The 22,491-nt window shown below is 41.3% G+C and overlaps 1 protein-coding gene across 2 annotated transcripts in view; it reads right to left on the reverse strand.

The window, feature by feature from the left end:
• Positions 1-22,491, reverse strand: part of FBRSL1 (fibrosin like 1) — a 743,463-nt gene that overhangs the window by 361,377 nt on the left and 359,595 nt on the right. For both annotated transcript variants that reach the window (XM_084649612.1, XM_084649611.1), the window contains exon 4: positions 12,354-12,389. In XM_084649612.1, coding sequence (XP_084505738.1) covers positions 12,354-12,389 — 36 coding nt within the window. The remainder of the gene's footprint in view (positions 1-12,353; positions 12,390-22,491) is intronic.

Below are 22,491 nucleotides of genomic sequence, written 5' to 3' on the forward strand. Positions count from 1 at the left end.
AAAAGAAAAGGAGTACTTGTGGCACCTTAGAAACTAACCAGCTCAGCCCCATTTCCAAAGTTCTAACGATGAATTGTCACAATGAGCGGTTCACAGAGGAAAAATCAGTTCACCAACAAATTCATGAATAATTTTGAAAGATTAATAAATCACGTTTTGCAAACAGAAAGAGAGGTGAAAGTCTATAAACAACCTCTATTAAAATGATATGTCATTAATGATTTACTCAGCTGTTAGTGATATAGGGCCTATGAGACACAGTCAAGCAGTTTTGATCCACTGCAATAGAGGGCAATGGTATTTTATACACACACACACACACACACACACAGTTTAGCCAGCTCATTTCACCATTTTTCCTTCACTCCTTACCACGTGCCCTTAGTTACTACGCCCATAATGCATCATGATATAAAGTAATATAGTGTGCAGTACTATATCAGCCTGCATCTACAAGGCTCAGGGTGCCACACCTTGGCCAAAGGGATATTGAACTAATTATAAAGTTTTAAAAATGCATCGATTAATAAATATTAAGGCAAGAAGAGATCATTATGATCAGCTAGTCCAACCACTTGCATAACCTGGCCAAAGAACCTCACCCAGTAATTTCTACATCAAGCCCATAACTTCTGTTTGAACAAAACTTTGCTCTGAATATGCAACGTGACTTCAGCTGGCATTTCCAGACACCTGGAGCCTATGCACTCCTGACATGTTCCACAAGGGCTACAAATGTTGCGAAGCTTCCTGAAAAAGAAAAAATGTAGCCCGTGAATCTGTCATCCTCTAAAAACTCCTTAAAATACTATGAGTCTGGGCCACAAATGCCCAGAAAAATATGGAGTAAGTCAATATACAGCTTGAAGAGGGGTATAGGACCATGCACTATCCATCATACAACACGGGGAGGGATAGAAGACGGTGAAGAAACAAATTTAAAAGTTAGAGTAGGTTTCTCTGGAAACCATCAATTGTGAGTCACGTGTCATGTGAATTTCCAGCCAGTTTATTGTTCTAGTTGCAGAATTCTGGGCAAGTCACAACTAACTTGAAAGGACAGTGTCTGGAAGGCTTCCATAAAATACTGAACTTCCTTAAAACCTAGCAGAGATGTGATGAAAACAAATAAATAGCTCATCAGCATTCTCCCCCCCCCCCCCCCCGCCCCTGCTCTCCAAAAGAAAAGAAAAGAAAAGAAAAGAAAAGAAAAGAAAAGAAAAGAAAAGAAAGTGCTGGCCACTGCAGTACTAGTTGGAATTTTTGTTGTGTAACTTAAATGGTAATCAAAAGCAAGTTTGTGCTTGAAACTGACCTCCAGGTTACAACCCCCCCACAGGAGGTTATAAAATGTATTTCTAATCAAAAGCAGCAGCCATGTCATTAGCATGTACGAACCAGAAGGACTGTGGGGGTGATCAAAAGAAGCTCTGGGTGCTTGTATCTATGCCAGGAGGAGATTACTAAACCAGGATAAAGTAGCAGAATAGTCACACAAAAACAAAATAGGGTTAAGATTGTTGGAAGTAGTTTTAGAAGACCTCAGCGCTCCTGAGTTCCTGTTCTGTGATTGTCTGAAAAGATGAGAAAGCAGATGCAGTAAAAGACTTATGATCACACCTATAGCCAGTACCAGTGGAAATCTAAACCGATATTAGACACTTTAAACTGGCAGTTAAAAATTCCCTCAAGAAATCAGCCTGGCACCACTAGAATATTTTAATATGGGATTAAGAACAGCCAGCTTTACAGCATCGCAATTACTATACTTCTAGATCATGCAATCGAAATATACACTAGAGTCATTCACCATAATGAATAGCCAGGTCAAAAGACAAAATATTTTGCTTTATAGGTCACCATATTGCATTGCAGGGGGTCTCCCAGACATGGGTGACTCACATTTGATGCAATAACTAAGCAAAAGGGAATAGTATAAATTTCTGCCCCTACCCTGAATTTTCTGGCTTTTGCGAGATGAAGTCAGTCCCTGTGTGTTATTTAAGGAGGAGTCATTTATGTTTCCATTTATTTATATGCCATAAAACAGAGAAGTTGCCAATCAAGTCACACCGTATGTATCTGGAGTTAACCACAAGGAAATGGGAAGCTGGATCTCTAAGAAGGTGGCAAGTGAAAACACTAGTATTGTGCAAACAGCATCCTGTACAGCTGACAAGGATTACCGCCTTTATCCTCTAACAAAAAAGTTCATATGGCGGAAAAAATCCAATCCCCACAGTCAAATCCCCCACTACCTCTTCTTCCCTCACATCCAAGGGCTGAAAGATCCCCTTCCTAGCCATTCAGAGCAAGGTAGACCATGAATCTTGGTCCACTTCTGGGGATCACAGGCTGCTGTTCTCTTACTGAAGTCAGTGAGGCTGAGCTGCATGCTTACCCCACCCTTCTTTTAAAGCTGAAAGCAGTGTAATTTCTGTACTTAGGTTCATCCTCTGGTGAATGGAATGTTATCTTCCTTCTGAAGATGCAACTGCATATATCAAGGTATTGTACATTTTTAATGGCTTGTTAAATAGCAGTCAGTCTGCAACAGTAGGGGGAAAACATCCCAGCCCATGTAGTACACTAGATTTTATTTATTTTATTTTTGCAATTTGCAGCTTTAGTAACACTGTGTTAAACCTTTAAGGTGTTATTAGAAACCTTTCAGGGTGTGAGATATGACTCGGGCTTATTGTCTCCTTAGCTGCAAAGCTGCACCTTGTTTTCTGTTAGGGAGATGATGGAGCTGGTCAGGAAGATTTGCCTCGGGCCTTTAACAAACAAACATACATATAGATAGATGGGATGGAGCAGGAAGGACAGAGTCAGACCAGGTGAAACTTTACCTACATATCTGCAGTGCAGACAAGAATTAAACAGCTGTTTTCCACTACAGACTATTTTGTGGCTGGTGTTCAATGAATGGAAAACACAACCACACACCTATTTGGGGACTAGCTAACAAAAATTGTGTGCATGGGGGGAGAGAGAATTTACTGAGCTACACAATTAAATCATCTTTATCGATTAATATGTCAACTGATACGTTAGCTTACACTCTCTTAGGCAAACGCAGTATATGCAAGGGTTACTGGACCACTTTCCCCTCCCCCACTGTTTCTTATTCCATTGTTAATTAGACCAACATAACACATCATTTTCCCTTTCTTTTATTTTTGTGCCAGTGTTTTGGGTTAATGTCACTGTTATTTCCTCTGCTGCTTCTCTTCACTCAGCGGTTTTGGGTGTAGGTTTCAATAAAAACATGTAAGATATGAGATAAAACAAGCTGATAAATTCCCCCCACCATGTTAATTTCTTCTGATAAGCCCACCACAGCATGAAGTGTAATAAATAGGCCATCTCTGCTTTTGTATAGTCCACAGGGATTGGGTATATAAAACTTTTGTCTGTGTGGTCATAGCTCACACACAACCCTGTGACAGAATGAAATAAAAAAATCTAAAGGCCCCACTCCCCCACAAATGACACCACTGTCTAGTGCAACATTAGCATCAGACAAGCATGCGAGATCCTGATTGAGATGAATTGCTAATCTGTTTTTTGTTTGTTTTTAAAACAGAAAGGGAAGTAAGGAAAAACTGGAAACAGAGAAGAAGAGTGCATAGGACAAACAATGTGAAAACGAAGACAATGAAACATGCTGACCTATTACATAAGAAAAGCTATGAGATACACACAACATAACCGCCTTAGGCCATTCTTAATCATAAAGGTCCAAAAATGAAGACCAGATCTCCTCAAAACCCTCTGCCTTTCCTCTTCAGCAGAATGTAATCCTTTCCAGGCTAGTGAATTCAAGATGGATTTAGGACAGCTCTTTATTCCAGTATGCAAGGGCTGTGGGTAGCTAGGCTATCCTATGGAGAAGTGCTTAATGGGGGGACCTTCTGGAAATTTGTTTATATAATAATCATAGCTTTCTAGTCAGACTAGAGATAGGATTCCCACCACGCCATTGGGAGGGGGAGTGGGTTAAAAATGTGGTAAAAATCAGAGACGAGTCATATGACCCGTCCCTCGAGGGGATCTCAGAGTCTTGCCATGTCAGCTGGCTGCTCTTGCATTAATGCTTGTTGGTTTATGTAAATCAACGTCATCCAATTATGCTCATGTCTTATAAACAAAGGGGTGCCCTTGTGTATCTGTTATGTTGTCAATATGGCTGCTCTGTGAGCCTCACAATCAGACCCTCTGCCAATGCCACTGACTCAGACAGACTGAAATTTAGCCAGCAAGGGCCCTTTGTGCTTATTTACGGCTGTTGAGATGAGTGAAAATTTATGGGACTTTTCATCATAATTAAAAGCAGAATGTCATTTAATAGGAAACAGATTCTGAGAGAAGGGAATTTTTAAAGGACATGTGTGTTAGTAAAGTCCATGCACATCCCTATTTGTACAATTCAAGTATTTGAGTTTATTTTTTTTATTTATTTATTTAGACTTAGGTTTTCCATGGGGTTTTTCAAAGACTCCAAAAGCCCTTCATGTGCCCAGAATGCGAAGTGTGCTAATTTTCCAGCAGCATTTAAATTCCCAGATTGTAGAAGTATCACAAAAAGACAACGGGCCAGATCCTTAGTGGATTTATGTCGACATACCTCCACTGAATTCAGCTTGACTCAAGATCTCACATGGCACAATGAATTAAAAGTGAAGTCCATACAACAAACTAAGAGCATTTATTCAGCAACAAGGGCTTGTTTGGGCTAATCCCAACACAAGGATAACCAGGTTCATGCAGAATAAAATGGGTGTGTCTGGAAACCTAATAAAGGAAAACTGTCAGACCTTTTTAGAGTCAGATTGATGTGCGGTTATAGTCCTGGACCTTGAAGATTCCTCCTGTGCTCCAGGATGGGGAAGTCTTATTTATTAATTTTTAAAAACAGGAACTCAGTGTTAGCCTATGGAATTAAACCCGCACGGTAGAAAATCCACTGTAGGACAGGTGGGATTTTCTAGCAGTGCACACAGACAGGAGGGATTTTCTAGCAGTGCACACAAACAGCACAAAAGTTATAAAAGAATAGTCTTGGCACAGTCTTTCTTTCCCATCCCCAAGGAGACCTTTTTCCATCTGTATTAGAGTCTCAAGTATTCCCTTCCACATTTAACACACAGCATCCCTAGGTAACAGGTACTATTCTCCCAGATGAGGAGAACTGGATAGGAGTGTGTTTAGAACCCCATCAACACTTCTCTCTAACTGACTGGGGCACTTTCCCATTCTTGTCCATCCCCTTTTTGGCTGAATGAACTATTTCCATTGTATTTTCATCCCAAGGAGCAAGAGCCCCATCCTGGATGTCTAACCTGGCATCTCCCTCCTCCATCTATCTCATAGTACATTCATCATCACGGCACGCAGGCCTACATGACATCCAAACAGCAGATCTAAAATTTCAGCTCACACACATGGAAATGGCTCCAGACTATGTTCAATATCCATCTCATCCAGCTCAAGATACCGAAAATCCGGCGACAAATCAAGGCATGGGGGCCTTTTTGAAGCCTGGTAAGGAACCATCTGATCTTAAAAAAAACCCTTTCAACCTTCTCAATCCTGTGTGATTTTTAAAGTTGTTTGAGAGACTACTGTTACACTAGTTATTGAACCACTTTTTAATCAACAAAACAGCTGGCTTTCAACTGAGCTTGTCATGCACTGAACAGCTTCTGAATTGGACGCAATATATCGAAGATGGATATAAAAGGAGACTGATGACAAGAGCGGTGTTTGTTGATTTCTCAGCTGTCTATGACTCAGTCAATCATTGCGGGTTTCTTGCCAAGGTACTATGGCAATGAAGTTAATACAGACCATGCTGGAGAACAGACAATCCTTTGTGCACTTTTGTGGCAAATGGGGCCAATGACAACAACAGAAGGGCCTTCCACAAGGGAGTGTCTTAGCACCTACATTATTCAACATCTACACAAATGACCAGACAAGCTATCCCGGCACAAGGTGCTTTATCTACACAGATGTCACCGCACAGCACAAGGAGGCTGGCATATTAGAGAGTACTCCAGTGAATGCACTTAACATAAGTACTATGCAGCCAACCAAGTGCATGCAAACCCAGCAAAGGTTTAAGTCCATGCATTCCATTTAAAAAACCGAGGGGTCAAATGTGAACTCAACAATAGCTGGCATGGGACAAAACTTACTTGTTACATAAATCCCTCAGTATTCCTCTCCATCACACACTTTCTTTTAGAGCCCACATTGAGAAAACTAAAGCCAAGGTTAGCATACAAAACAACACTCTCAGCAACCTGGTTACTTCAAAGTGGGGTGCAGACCCCTCGACTCTGTGATCAACTACACTCGCACTTTGCTACTTCTCTGCTGAATACGCCTGTGCAGTTTGGGCACGATCCCCTTATGCAAAAAAGTTAAACCCTCTACTTAACTGCCTGTTGCAATATTACAAGATACCTTAAGCCTACCCATGTCAACAGCCTCCGTAGCCTCGCAGATATTGCTCCTCCTGATAAACACTGGAAAGTTGCTAGGAGAGTCGAGTGCACAATGCAACGCACAGATCCAAGACATCCGCTATGTGATACAACACTGATGCTGAGTCAACTGAAGTCACAACAAATTTTTCTCACCACCATTAAGCCCCTAACATTGTCACTCAAACAGACAAGGGTACAGCTATGGCAAACAAAAGTAGGGAACGACCCTGTAACCTGTGGGCTCCAGTTCCCACCAGTCAAGCACCTCCCACCCGCTACAGATCAGCCCTGACTACCTGCCATTACCTTAAATTGACTCCATGCTGGAGTTAGCTGGTCTAGAGATGTAATGATCAAGTGGGACTACAGCACTGGCCCCAATACCTGTGAGTGCAGCAGATAGCCTCAAAATATGAAGCATTTCCTATGACCCCAGCTGCTTGTGCACAAAGGCTCTTTCAGTGACCTGGCGAAGTGCAACAATTGGCCAATCGAATGTGCATGGTTGTGGCGGGAAGAATATGAGGACATGACAAGATGACAACCATGGGATGTGAGAACGTGGCATTGCAAAGTACTACATCAAGGCCAGCCTCCAGGGATTTCATTTCTGAACAGTAGAAAGCATATCAAGGGAAGTTCTGCATGTGGCTATAATAAAGAGTATCCCCTTCAGGCTGAGGCACTAAGAACACCCGATGAGTAGAGGCTAGCTGGAATATCATTATGAATTTAGTGGCTTCTTCAGTCCCTTCAGGACTATGTTTATTTGTCCAGTTTTATTTATTTATTTATCATCTTACTTAGGGCTCAATCCTGTAAGGTGCTGTGCACCCTCAACTTTCACTGACTTCAATGCAAGTTGAAAGTGCCCAGTACCTTACAGGATTGAGACCATAATTCTTATTACAACATGACTTGGGCTTTAACACTGATCTAACACTTCCAGCTAATAAGCTGTTGGAGAGAGAAACCAGAAGAGAAATAAAAAAACCAACATTCAGCAAAAGCCTGACATGAATAAAAAAGCCTTGCAGAGTGATCAGAAGTTGACCAACTTGACTATAATGGACAGTCAGAAAGAGCCAAATCCAGGACCTAAAATTGGCAATGTCCTGCTTCTAAGCTTTGGAAAGCCAAGGATCAAACACAGACAGATGAGATTATCCTAGCAGAGCTTAACTGTTGAGATAGAGTAGAGAGTAAAAGCAGTCTCTTAGATAACTGGATCCAGAGGGCTTTAAAGATGGCCACTAATTGCTTGGAAACCCGTTCTCAATATCTCAATACAATTTGACAGGAATGACTCTACACTCAGGAAGTGTCTACAGCAAAGTTGCAGATGTGTTCCATAGCAAGAAAGCAAGAATCAGGAGTATTGGTGGACATGTGCATTCAGGAAAATTGTAAGTGGTTGCCTATATTATGCTTGGCTCTAACTTTGTCTGTATACGTACTTCACTTTTATGAGAAGTCACAACATGGTGGGAAGGTGCACTAATCACGATGAGTTTGGATGCCCCAAACAGAGAAAGAATCATCTCAAGATCTCTCTCTGTGAGCCTTATGTGTTTTAGACATACCTTGATATACATGATCTTCAAATATAAATTATTTTGGGATACTGGTTTCCGGTGTTCCAAAAAAAAAAAAAGAGGTAATGGGCTGCCAGGAATTTGACGAGGCTGCACAGTTTGATATTTTACAGCAGCATAGAGTAAAAATCAGCTGCGTTTGTTGCCAAGTGAATGTTATTGTTATTAGTTTAAAAAAAGCTTATTTCAGCACCAAAAAAAAATAAACACAGAGCTCCATCCTTCAACACTTTGTTCCAGCGGATACCCAGAAACAACTTGGTTCACTGAACCTGGATCTGCCATGTGCTTTCAAGTTTCTTCTCTTCTGCATTTTATCCCCTTCCATTTCATAAGAGGAACAGCTATACAGATGTTCTATAAACAAGCTACATGATTTATCTGAAGATTTTTTATTACCATGTATTCCCACTTCTGCCTCTTCCCCTTCTCCTTTGTACAAAAATGAGCCAAGCACAACTTTAGCCTAGACTTATCTGTATGCAATGCTCTACATTTCAAACAGTTGAGGCATTTTAGCTGTGTTCATATAGTCCATGAAATTTGTTATTGTATTCATTGTCACTAGTTCCTAAACACACTGTGTCAAACAAATGTATAACTATAAAGAATACATTTTTAAAATGCTCCACAGTGCAACCTTAGTGAAATCTAGAAACTGGACACAGGATCAGTGAAGCATTCCCAAAATTTCCACGCCTACAAGTAAAATGTATGAAAGAGGATTTGCCTATTTTAAGTTGTAACCCAAAATATCTGTTTTTTCTGCTTGCAAGAAACACACATTTCTGGCTCAGAATGGCTGAAATCTAAAATGTCTGATCTCAGCCATGTGCATGAGAGGCATAGCATAATACCTTATCACATACTTGCTAAAATAAAGAAATGGAGAGTAAGTTATTACCCTCCAAAAACATGCTACCATTCCATTTCTCAACACAGAGAAAATACACAATTGATGTGCAACAGAAAAAGGCATGAAAAACTCATGCTACACTGCTTATGAGATAAACAGCTTGCTAATCCACACATCTACATATGTTGCATAACCTCGTTGTACCAGGTAAAATTAATCATTGTCTGAAACTTTATGCTGAGCAGTAAATTCATAACAAACATGTTAGTCAATGAATTTCACCTCTTTTTCTCATCGCTAGTTATCTGTGAACAAACTGTGAAATTATATGCCCAGCAATTTCCACCAGTAGTTCTGTGGTCAAAATGTTCCAATTTAGGAGTAAAGTCAGTGGGAGTCGCTGGGCTGTTCAGCAAATGAAAATTAGGTCTCTTGTATAGATGCTTAAATTCATTTTTCTACCTAACTTTAGGCTCCCAATTTGAAAATCTTGTCTTTGGTCTATAGTTTTCATATAAGCTGTCACCCATTCAACATTTGAGATGTTGCGATTGGACACATAGGTTACATAGCATTCTGTTTCCTGACTGGATGAGCTTAAATCTTTGAATAAGGTTTTTGGCAAATGCTCATGATTCTGGTTTTCAAATTATCTTCTTACCAGTAACTATCTCCTTATAAACTTGTTGTTTATATGAACATTCCTGACAGTAAACTCATCTGCAAGGATAATTGAAAAAAGCGAACACAAAAGGGTGCAGATCCAAAGCGCGTTCATTTAAAAAAAACAAACCCTAATATGTAATGTAAAAAATAGTTTATGATATTTAACCAGCTCTTTGTGAAACCAAGAGCAACCACCCTGCATAGTAACTATGTACCATTTTGTAAGTGACAATCTTTAACAACATAAGCCATCACAAGTATCAAGAGAATAGGGCACAAGTAAAAGAAACTGTCTTACTCTTGTGAATGCTATGCTTTAAACATGCTTTCATCATGTCTGGCAAACAGGCTCTTTGATATAAACAGAAGGCCAAGCCAAAATACTGATTTAGTGCTTAATATACAGCAAGTTCCCTGTGAAAATAAAACCTTTGCAATATATTAAGGACAATCTCTAGCTTGGCCAGTCTTGTTGAGTCAGTGGTTAGAACATCTTAGTGCCACCTGGGAGAGTCAGGTTCCAAGCTAAGTTTGGGCCAACGGGATCTTGGCAGTGTTAGAAGCTATAGTCTTGGCCTTATGTTGGATCAATTTAGAATAGCATGATAGTCTTAAGGGAAATGATCAGCCTCAGCAGCTGGTATGTGGTGAGGCAGAAGGCAATTTAACAGATAAAATGATAACCCAGAAGGAAAAGCAACTCCAGCTCAGGCTACTCATGATCTCAAAACACTGCTCGGGGATGCTAAGAACACACCCCTCCCTTGAGAAGGTCTGGGTTGGCTAAATGAGACACTACCACTACAGAACAAAACCAGTTTTCAGACAAGGAGATAAATAATTTCTGAAGATCAGTTATTAAAGACCAAAAAAAAAGATTTATTTTCAGTCAGCAACAGACAAAATCGCCCAATGATGTATTGGTTTAGGGGCTTCTGAACAATCCTTTGGCCTTTTTCCATTCAGATTTTGAAACCCATGTTATGGCCAATGGGAAATTGTTTAATTCCCAGACATAAAATTTGTGAAGGCGATTCATTATTATTTATATAATGCCACAGGCATGCATGGCACTTTATAGAAGACATAGCCTAAAGAGCTTTTAGTCTAGATGGATCCAGCCCTTCATTTGTATGGGAGATTAACTGCTCTATTTTGCACATGTACATTTGAGTCTTCATGCTCGAGCAAAAGATCTCATGCAGCAAGTGAGTTAAGCAATGATACTCACCTGAGATACAATAAATATTTTGACTGCAAGATATTTGAGATGCATGTCAAACATGTCAAACAAAACATCAGCTGAAGTATCCAAAATATTATTTATAAAGCCTTTAGACTCCAAATCATATGATACTATCATGCCAATGCACTTGACGCTGCATTGTGCCTCTGTCACAAGAGGATATATGTATGATGCTGTCACTCTGAAACTGGGACACATCTAACAGCTTCCCAAAGTTAATGTGTACATCACACCAGCTGGACGCGCACAAGTTCCATCACGTTACTCAAATAATCTCTCTCTCTCTTTCCCTCGTGTCAAATGGACAAATGTACAACATACATCATTAAAAAAAATCAGTCTCAATTACTTTAAAAGACTGTGTGTCGGGATGTTACACCAACTTCATAAACAATATGTAACAACCTGCCCCCCTTTTTAAATTATATTGTTAAAAGGAAGCAGCTCTTGATATCAGACACACATTCCGGGTCATTCACCTAGAAGGTAAAACTTATGTCATGATAGAACTTACAACAGGAGTGACTACTGCCAGTTAGTATATGTAGGGATTGTTAAATGGGTTAACACACTTCTAATTCAGATCATCATACAACTTCACTTTACAACCTCTGCACCAGTAATCAGAGAACACATGACTTGATAGGAGACCAGCAACGTCACTACATGCATCTAAATGCCATACGTTTCTTCTAAGAGTTGTGTGTAATCTGAATCCAGGACTTTAGTGATGTCTTAAATAAACATCGTACACCTGTGTCTCTCTTGTCTCATATAAATTCCATACAATACACTTGTAGGCCCAATTTTCAGGTGGGTGAGTGCAAGGCACATGTACAAATGAGTGCAACACATCTACATGGAAAAATACCATTGTTGTGCATACAAATAACTTTGAGTATCTGCACATACAAATGGCCAGTTAAACACCACTGTGGAACTGCATCTGTATGCATCTACTTTTGAACCTCAGGGCCTATAACGTTGCCTATAATTATGGCATCCTGGTTTACTGGAGGCAAAAACAATCATGTTACCCCGTTTTCAAATCAAGTGAGATTTATTCTGTTCTGATCAGTTACACAGCACAGTGTTAGCCAGCAAGAGAATTTAAAATGTGTTTGGTTTCATTTTGGGTGGAATACTTTCAAAGGCACAAAGGGTAGTTAGAAAATCAATGGGAGAGAGGCATCTATCTTAAAAAATCTCCTCCTTTTTTCTTTCTTAATTTTCATTACTTGATTGACTAGTCAAAAGCTGTTGAGGGGAAAAAACCATGAAGAAAACAAAATTCAAGAGACCTGAAAATAGGCAATTCAGCGTTCTCTTGTGTGTAGAAGGTGTCTCTTGATAGAAACACAAGACAGTGCTTTGCTCAAAGCTTATTTTTCATGTTTTGTATTCCCTTAGTGTCAGTGGATATGCAACAGGTAATATAAACCTCTGCAATCAACAGCAACAATAGTGAAAGAATTAGCTGTAAAATGACTTACGGAATAGCCTCTTCCTGAAAGCGACTGAGCAGAACTCTGTAGAAGGAAACAATATGCCACAATAAGTAATGCGAGCGATTATGTGTAATGTAATATAAGTAACATTGTGAGATTTCCCCCCAACCCAATTTTTTGGGGTGGAAACTTTACAACTAAGCACCTCTTCAGTTATTTTCTGGCATTCTCCAAGTTGCTGCCCCCGTCACTTTGTAACAGTCAAAGAGCATTTCCAGGTGCTGGCTCAAAGGCTATTTTAACACTTAAATTGTGACCAACTATATTGTACGTTTGGGGGTGGGCGTTTGGGGTTCAATAGCTCTTTTCAATTGAGGTAGGGTCTCTCACATTTATTCATAGTGTGGCCCACATCTTAGCAGAAGCCCCGATGCAAAAATGTAATCGGGCATGTGCTTAAGTTCATCCCTATCCAGTACAGAATTTAAGGCTATGTCTACACTACAGCTTATGTCCCTGTAACTTATGTCACTCAGGGGGGTGATTTATTCACTCCTCCCCCCCGAGAGATGTAAGTGACACTGACATAAGTGGACAGCTTCTCCCACCGACATGGCTACTGCCACTCACAGGGGCTGAAGTAGTTAAGCCGATGGGAGATGGGTACAGCTCCACCCTGTAAACACTCTAGTGTAGCCATGCCCTAAGTCTGACTTCAAAGGGTATTTCTACACTGCAATCAAAGGTGTGACTGTAGCAAGTGCAGACATACCCAAGGTAGCTCTCATCTAGCTCATGTAAATTACAATAGAAGAGAAGTTTGGCAGCACAGGTTAGCCTCTGATTGCCGTGCAGACATACCTCAAGGGACTTAAGCAGACGCTTGCAAGGCCAGGTATACACTACAGACTTATATCAGCATAACTACGTCGCTCAGGAGTGTGAAAAATCCACAGCCGAGTGATGTAGTTACACCGACCTAACCCCCACTGTAGACAGCGCTATGTTGACGGGAGAGCTTGTCCTGTTGACATAATCCACCTCCGTGAAAGGTCGTAGCTAACTACACCAATGGGAGAAACTCTTCCGTTGGCATAGGAGTGTCTTCACTTAAGCACCACAGTTGAATTGATGCATCATTTTAAGTGTAGACCTGCCCTTAGGAATCTTGAATTGGGGCCAGACATTGTCTCATGCACCACCTCCCCTCCCACTTAAGATTGTGCAGCCAGACCTCTCCGCCCGCTCACAACTGAGCAAACCCCCTCTACGCTGGCCAGTGATTGCATGAACCACCACCACTTCCCATTCTTCATTGTGATAACTGCACTAACCGCTTGCATGGAGCAGCAATACTGAGAATGCTCTGATCTATCTTAAGCAGCTTTCATAAATTCTGTCCCTTTTGAGTACAACTAAACCATAGTGTCTATGTTTGCTCTTCATTTCATCTCCCCCATCCCATCTGCTCTAATCCACTCCCTTCCCCCGGTCCATACTTCTCCATGTCTCTGAGCCCCTACTCTCCTCTCTCCTGCACACGCTATTCTACCACTTGATTCCCTTTCTCCACTGGACAGATGGTCCAGCCACCTGGTCCTCTTCTCCCTCTGGATATGCTATGGAGCTGCCTCATTGCCTGTTTCTGTGGACTTTACTCTCTCTCTGTGGCTGACACCTCTACTCCTCCTCTTTCGTAACATTGAGCCCTAGTAGAGGCAGCTAGGCTGGTTCCTCCTCCTTGTTCCCAGCTGCGGCTTCAGGCCTCCAGGCTCCTGCTTGCAGTGACGAATCCGGAGGCCCGTAGAAGCAGCAAGAAGCCAAGAAAAGGAAAAAGCATCAGGTGACCAGCCAGTCCCCCAGCAATTGGCATGGTCTGAGGATGCTTTACAAGATAGCTATGTTTTATTAACCCCCTTTTACATGCAGGGTAAACCCAGTTATACAAAGGTTAAGAGAACCTTGCTAGGTGACTGCAAAATTGTAATCAGCGGTAATCCCCCTTTCCCCCTGTAATTTAACAACTATTCTGTATTATCACGCCACCTGCTTACTAACAGAAGCCACACCACTCAGATATCCCCAGATCCTAGGCTTCCAAGCTGCATACGAACAGTGAAGCTTTGACTGGGAGCTCTCTGACAGCAGCAACATAAATTAAATTGCTTACAATGTTTAGGCTTTAGCCTCTCGCATGTTACACACAGATCTGACCTCTGCCTCTAAACATTACTAAGGGTTCTGGGTTATAAATAAGTCTTTTAATGTAAAGTGGTTGGAAATAAAGCTACTGTGTGATGAAATGAAGGACAATAGCATTTATGGGATTTCTGAGCTGCTACCAACAAAAAAACACCAACAACCCCCAAATACTAGTAAGCTAAAAACAAGGGAGCTCATCATAATGTTAATAACATCGCCCTATTTGCATAAAGATATTCAGCAGATAAATTACATTACCTGTTCTGCCAATTTGATCGCTTGCCCATATAGTCAACATATCAAACATAAAAAATAAGGCATACAAAGAACTGAGAAGGAGGCACCATATTTGCTCCGTAGGGAGGTGGGGGAGGGGGGGTCTGTATTAACTCTCTTGACCTTTCAGTTTAAATACAGACACCGACAAGGAGTTTAGCAAAACGGAAGAACAGGAGGTTTCATTACCTTATGGGATTTTAAGTGCAGCTCAGAGCATCCTTTGTTTTAAAAGGACAAAAGCAGCAATCAGTGCATAATATGCTGTACCTGGAATGATGACGATCGAATGCCACTTCATTGACATTTTTCACAGCTAAAAAGCTCACTGTTACAAAGATACTCCCTCTTCCCCCAAATTTAATATTAACATTTCCTGGACCAGGAAAAGGATATTTTTCTCTTATAGCCTTTCCACTGCATATGTAAAGCTAGTCATTGGTAATAATTTGGATCTAATTCTTAACATCCCTTCCAACATCTCACATATTTAGACTCATGTGAGTCCAAGACCCCTGCTTGCAGAGCAGTTTGCATGGACATCCCCTGATATAGGCCCGACTTTTGTTGTTTTCTGGGAGAACCGGCAACACTCAAAGTTCTTTAAAAACAATCTATATCCAACTGCTGCATTCAGAACCTCTAGAAGCCCTGAACGAAAAGTGCCATACGAGTATCAGAGTAACATCCATGCATTTTATTGGCATTCCTAAAATGAGATCCTTTTGATTTTACTTCAGAATAATCCATTTAAACGCACCGACAGACCCCAGTCCGGAAGCCTTTACTCAACCCTTATGTAATGGATCATCACTGCATACACAGAGACGTGACTATCAGCAGAAACAGAACCTGGCAGCACCAGTATCAAGAATACAGGCCTCTCCCACTTGAATCAAAGCAAATCATTTTACCTTGTTTTAGTTTTGTTTTTACCAAATAAGCATTTCCCCTGGTTTGCTACCCAAATAACATAATGCTGCATCACTGTGCTGCCTGAAAATGAGAGAGAGATGATTTTTTGGTGTCAATTTCATTGGGCAAGCTCTGAGAAATGCAAAGTAGTAAACAAACAGTAAAAATAACAAGTCATTTGTGAAACAACTAGCAGTGCAAACTTCTTCATATTGCCCACTAATCTGGGTCTACTCTGTTCTAGAGGCGTGACATCTAAGAAGCAGAGGGTAATTCATGCCCAATTAATCCTATGCCTGTCTGCCAACAAGGGTGCCAATTAGCATTAATTGTGATTGGATGACACTTTGATATGGGCACCTGTCCATAAGGAACAGAGATGCAAGTAATAATTCATTCTGTGTAGGTCACAGGGGGCGTCAAATGCCTTCCAGTGATTTTCCAACCTTGAATGGAGTTGAACCATTGACTTTGGGTACGATTACACTGAAAAACAAACCTCCACTGCAGTGAGTCCTAGGAAGGCTCTCGCTACATGGTTAAAAATAGCAACATAGATTTTCCCACTCAAGCTGGAGCCTGAGCTCTGAGACCCACCCCGTCCTCAACAGACTTCAGAGCTCCAGCCCAGGCCCGAACATCCACACTGCAATTGTTAGCCCTATCGCACATACACCCCGAGCCCATGAGCCGGAGTCAGTTGATCCACACTCAGATTTGCTGCCATGTGTTTTTTGTAGTGTAGATGTACCCATTACATTTGAAAGGCTTTATTATCCCCTTACCAACACCCTTGAGCCATCCTGTCACACTAATTTTGTTTTCAAAAGTTCTTCTTTTATTCCTGACAAACACTGCATTGCTTGTAATTTGGGGTGGGGGGTCGGGGAGAATCATGACAAAACTATGGTTGTGCCAAAGATCTTTAGCTGGATTTTAAGAGCTTCTATTAAGAATCACTCTCACTGTATCAATACAAGTGTCTTCATACCACTGTATTTTGATTAAGCAAAAGAGATATCCCCTTTGATAGTTTGGGTAATAGAGTCATGACATAGATTACAAATTGGGGATAGTAACGATTTGGTATTAAGCTTTTATCTATCCTTTTTATTATGAAATTTGCATAGTCCCCATCACTATAGTATAGAGTTGTCACTTTGGATAGGCTATCACCAGCAGGAGAGTGAATTTGTGGGGGGGGGGGGGGTGGAGGGTGAGAAAACCTGGATTTGTGCTGGAAATGGCCCAACCTGATGATCACTTTAGATAAGCTATTACCAGCAGGACAGTGGGGTCGGAGGAGGTATTGTTTCATATTCTCTGTGTGTATATAAAGTCTGCTGCAGTTTCCACGGTACGCATCCGATGAAGTGAGCTGTAGCTCACGAAAGCTCATGCTCAAATAAATTGGTTAGTCTCTAAGGTGCCACAAGTACTCCTTTTCTTTTTATAGTATCTGAGCAGCTCACAATCTTTAATGTACTTATCCTCAGAACACTTCTATGAGGAATGGAAGTGCTCTTATTCCCATTCTAGAGATGGGGAACTCAGGCACAGAAAGGCTAAGGCCCAGATACACAAGAGAGACTTGGAGGTTGTGACACTGCGCGTCACCCAAATCCTAGAACTCCTAGAAAATCACCATGCCATTTATCCAGTTTTAGAAGCAGGATGAGTTGAGATACAATGAGGTAAAATTCTCCATCTGTCCTCCAGGGATTTATAACACTCTCATCACCATCGTGTTAGTTCAACTTCAGCCTTTAAATACTGGTGGGATCTAGTATTTCTATTTCCCAGGATGGGCTTTATAAATCCAGACCTCACTCTTTGGACGGGAGGGATGGGACAACAGAGGCTGGGAATAAGCCTATAGTTTAACCAGGAGCATCTTTATGCAATTAGTCACATGTGCTAACGCAATGAGGTCAATTGACTTGCCAAATGTCAGACAGTGCGTCAAGTATTCATTCAGATTAGAAACCAGGACCTGCCTGGATAACCACAACACAATGTGATTTCTGGATGTTAAGCAAAACTTGACTCATCTTCTCTCCTTAATTTTCCTATTTTATATGCTCATATAAACAAAGAGGTTTCAATGTTTGCAACAGTTAAAAACTAGAAGGATTTCTTAATGGATATAAAATTATGTAAATTCTAAACATCTGTAATTGGCTTTAGGAAAAAAAGAGCCTCCTACGAAAGAGGGCATTACAATCCCAGCACTAGCATCCACAGAAACAACAAGAAAAGAGAACTGATGACTAGTGATGGTCAGATAGATCCTAGAAATCCGTTTGCCACAGAAAAACACAGAATTTGCGTTTTTACAGAGAATCTTTAGTTTTTACATTTTGTGAAAAAAATAAACACAGATACAGTGAAACCTTGGGTTTTCCAAACTAATTGGGACCAGGGCCGGATCGGATAATCAAAAATTCGGATAATCAGGAGAATAGGCAAGGCTCTGCTGTCAGCTCTGGGTGGCGGGGCTCTGCCTCTCAACTTATAATATATCATTGTGCTCCACTGACACTTATATGTACATTGTGGCTAGGGAAACTAAAGTTCAGCGTTTCATTTTAATCACAGAAAAATGCGGATTTGTTTTTTTTAAATCAGAGAATTTTGCTTTTTTTATCATGGAAAACTAGGATCCCTGGTGATGTGTGAACCTTATTTCATACACTGCATTCTGGGTAATAACATGAGATGACTGTTTCTAAAACTAACCTAGTTTTTGTTGAGAGAACTATTCAGAGATGCTACAACTGCAACTGGCATTCAAGCCATGTGCAAACAGACTGGATTTTTGGTGCATCCTACAAAACTCTGCCCTTCTGCAACCTGGGCTCCCCCCTCCATATCCCACACAGGTTGCTACAAACCTCACTACAGGTAACAAGTGTCACCAACTCTCGCAATTTTAGTGCAAGTCTTGCAATGTTTGAGGTTTTGTTTAGAGCCCCAGCTCCTAGAAACAACTCATTATAAAAGAATCTAAACTTACATTTGTTTTAAAAGAAGTAAGTTTCTAGTCCTCATACTTGAAGAGAAGCGCTTGAAAATGTGACTCAAGTGCATCCTCAAGGGTCAAAAACCAAAAATAAAATTAAATAACCCCAAATTTACTATTTTGGGTTAAAAATCATTTATGGAGGCCTGAGTCATGGAACTTTTGGGGTTACCAGTATAAAGTACCCACCTCCCAACCAACACCACTCCACTCTTATCTAGCATTTCTCAAAGAGCTCTATACAAATCAGTATAATTCATCCTCATATCACCCTGCAAAGCCAGTCAGTAAAATGTGTTTCTCCATTTCACACATGGGGAAACTTCAGCTGAGAAATTTAGGGCCTGAGCACCCAGCAGTTTTCACTGAGTTCAACTGGAACTATACGGTATGTCTACACCGCAAAGAAAAACCCATGGCACCAAGTCTCAGAGCCCAGGTCCACTGATTTGGGCTTCTGGGGCTAAAAGTACAGTGTAGATGTTCCCCCTTGGGCTGAAGCCTGGATTCTGAAATCGGATGAGCTGGGAGGGTCTCAGAGCCCAGGCTCCAGCCTGAGTGGGAACGTCTACACTGCTATTTTTAGCCCAAGCCTCACTGGCCTGAGTCAGTTGACCTGGCATCAGACTTGGCACCACGAGTTTTCCTTTACAATGTAGACACACCCTGATGTTAAGCCCTTCTGAAAGTCAGGCCCAAGATGACTTGGCCCAGGCCACGCAGGGAGTCAGTGGAAGATCGGAGACTATGCTTCGGACGTTCTCGATTCCCAGGCTTGGGCTCACCTTGTAAGGTCACACTTCTCCCTGCAATAAAAGACCATCCCTCTTCTATTCCCGCCCAACTCAGCTAAATCCTCTTTCCTTTTCATGACCTTGCTTTCACCCCGTTAACTCTTGCTCCTTCTTTACTACACTCCTGCCCATAGCTCTGTTAGTGAGTCTCTGCTCAGTGTACAGTCATTGTGTGGGGCTTCTAAATTGTTTTTCTCGTGACCATTATCCACAGGCAGGCCTTGGCTGGTATGCATGTGTGAGTACATCCATTTCAGCACTGTCCCTCTCCCTCCGGGGTCAGATCAGTAGTCAATCAAGAAAACATGAAGATACTAAAAAAAATTTCAGATGCTATGCAAATTTCCATACACATCTCTGCCAGCTGACGATACCTTCTGTTATTTCTGTCCCACATAAGCTTTGTTAATGCATCCAATTCCTGACTTGCCCTGTCCTCTACTAGCCATTCCTCAGCCCCACAACAGCACTTGAATGCACCTCCAAGTTAATTTGCAATTCCTCTCACTATTAAATTTCAACTAGCACTATTTATTTGTATTACAACAGCATCCAGCAGCCTCATTCAGGATTAGGACCCCATTTTGTCAGCCGCTGTATAAATGTGAAATAAGGGAGAACATCTGCTCCAAAGAGCTTACAGTCTAAATACTGGAAGCCTAGGCTTCCAATGGAGCTCCTCCAATGCACCATCCTCCCAGGCTACACCACCTTTGCTATTCCACTGCTGAGCCCCAAAGAGCACTATCAATGCACCTTATTCCTCACCTGTAAGCACCCTTTGCTATTTCTCTTCCAAACCCCCTCTTCTATCCCGAGCTAAGACTGTGAAGTGACATGTGTCAAACTATGGGATGGTTTTGGGAAGTGGACAAATAAGGGTGGAGACCTTTTTTGCTTCTGATGTTTGATCCTTGTCCTGGGAAGGGACTTACGCCCTAAGCATACCCATTAGGTCGTTGGCTTGGCATACAGTATTGCACTTGCTATTACACCTGCAGCGGCTCTCATCCATTTGCCCCAGCAGTGGGCAGAGTAGTACATAGTGCAGGAACACGAAGGGGAGAAAACCAGCAAGCCTGATGGAACACAAAGAAGAGCAATACATGTCGGTTGGAAAATCACTAGGGCTTTATTGTACTCCTCTACTGGAGAAAGGATTTCACATCTAGACTATGCAATATGTTCAACACGAATCCAAAAACCTTTGTGGGGGGGGGGAGGGAAGGACTCAGCATTTTCTAACACAGGGATTTCTGTTTGCTTGTTACATTGTAAAAACATTTTCAAAGCGGGCAGCTGGGAGAAAAGAGAGAAAAAGCCCAAAATGACTTACTAGAGGGGCTTGTATTTTTGTGCACAGCCTAAAGTCAATCTCCTGCAAAAGAGAGTTTTGTTTCTAAAGTGGCCAGCACCTCTTGCAACATATTTCCTAATCAGCTAGTATTTATGGTCGATATTTTATATTTCCAATTTCCCCCTAAGGGCTCATGAGAAAGCAGCACACCTGCCAACCTTTTCAGCTGGGCCAATAATTGCCAATTTGCTCTTTGCCTTAGTATATCACTCAATTTAGCCCTTGCTGTGCCCTGCATACATCCTCATTCATCTAGGTGCCCCCATGACAATTAGAGTGTTAGCTTCAGCTAACTAGGGCAACTATTCTACCAGGGTTGGAAGACAATTATTAGTCTATTTTCCCATCTTGTGGCAACAAAATTGAGAATCCATGACAATTACATTCAGCAATTCTGTCCTCTGCTGCCTCCTCCTCTCCCTCTCCCCACCTTGCAAATATTTCAAATCATCTCAGCTCCACTACCACATTCAAATGTTCCATGTTCACAGGGAGTGAGGGTTCTATTTAAATGATAATGAGGGACGATCCATTCAATTTAGCGAGGGAGAAAATCCATTAAAATGCAGGCAGTTCTTAAGCTGATGGGTCAAGAAAAAGATAAAACCTTTTTTAAAGCCATTATACAAAGGTCTGTGTGGATTTTTTACACTGTTTGGGACATCAGAAAAGATTAGGACAATTACAGAATGCGGGGAGGTGGGGGGAGCAAAACCCAAACCTCCCAGCTTTACTTGGGTCAACATAACAAGCAGCAATGGGCTTATCTGTCTCTTAGTTCTTTGGTAACTTTCAATTACCTTACTATGAAAGATAGGAAAAAATCCTGTTTTGGAAAAAAGCTGTTGACTCTGTGTTGGTTTAAAAGGAACCTGACAGGACACCAAGAACATGTGTTGCAGAGACCTTTGCTTTGTAATACATTAAAAGGGAATTTACCATTGACCATTGCAAGTACAAACAAGTATAAATTCTCATCCTTCCCCACCCCTTTAAATAAGAATTATTTGTCATGCAAACATTGGTTAAAACTTCGTTTTCCCATAACAGGCTTATCATATCGATGAGAAACCAGTCCCAACAAATCAAATCTTTGCAGTCAGAGATCAGTTCACTAGACCAAAATATACATTTTCCCCTCAATGATCTATAATAAACAGAGCTCCCAGGAACATCTGGAAAGATGCACTGTACAACACAGAGTATTATTGTTGTACTATAAAGCTTTAGGGCTCTTTCCACATGGAAATTTCACTGTGCCAAAGCAGAGTGAGTGTGAGTGAGAGAAAGGGGGTGTGCACGGGTGTGTGTGTGTGTGTGTGAGTGTGTGTGTGTGTGTGAGAGAGAGAGAGAGAGAGAGAGAGACACTCATTCAATCATTTGACTTCAGTTTCCTTTAGGGTGTAATTATTTCATGACAGATCAGGCCACCTCTTTCCTTCATGGTCCATCAGAGACTAAAGACATGCATTAATGTAAATAAAACACATCTTAGTGGCACCCCATTAAATAAGTCATCTCAGGAAACAATTCATACAAAGAAACTAAGTTGCTCCTAATAGCACCTCCTAAATGCAGAACTGCACTGAAGTGAGAGAGGAGCAACCAAGGAATTTG

Source organism: Lepidochelys olivacea (assembly GCF_965140295.1).
Source record: "Lepidochelys olivacea isolate rLepOli2 genome assembly, chromosome: 15".
Lineage (NCBI taxonomy): Eukaryota > Metazoa > Chordata > Testudines > Cheloniidae > Lepidochelys > Lepidochelys olivacea.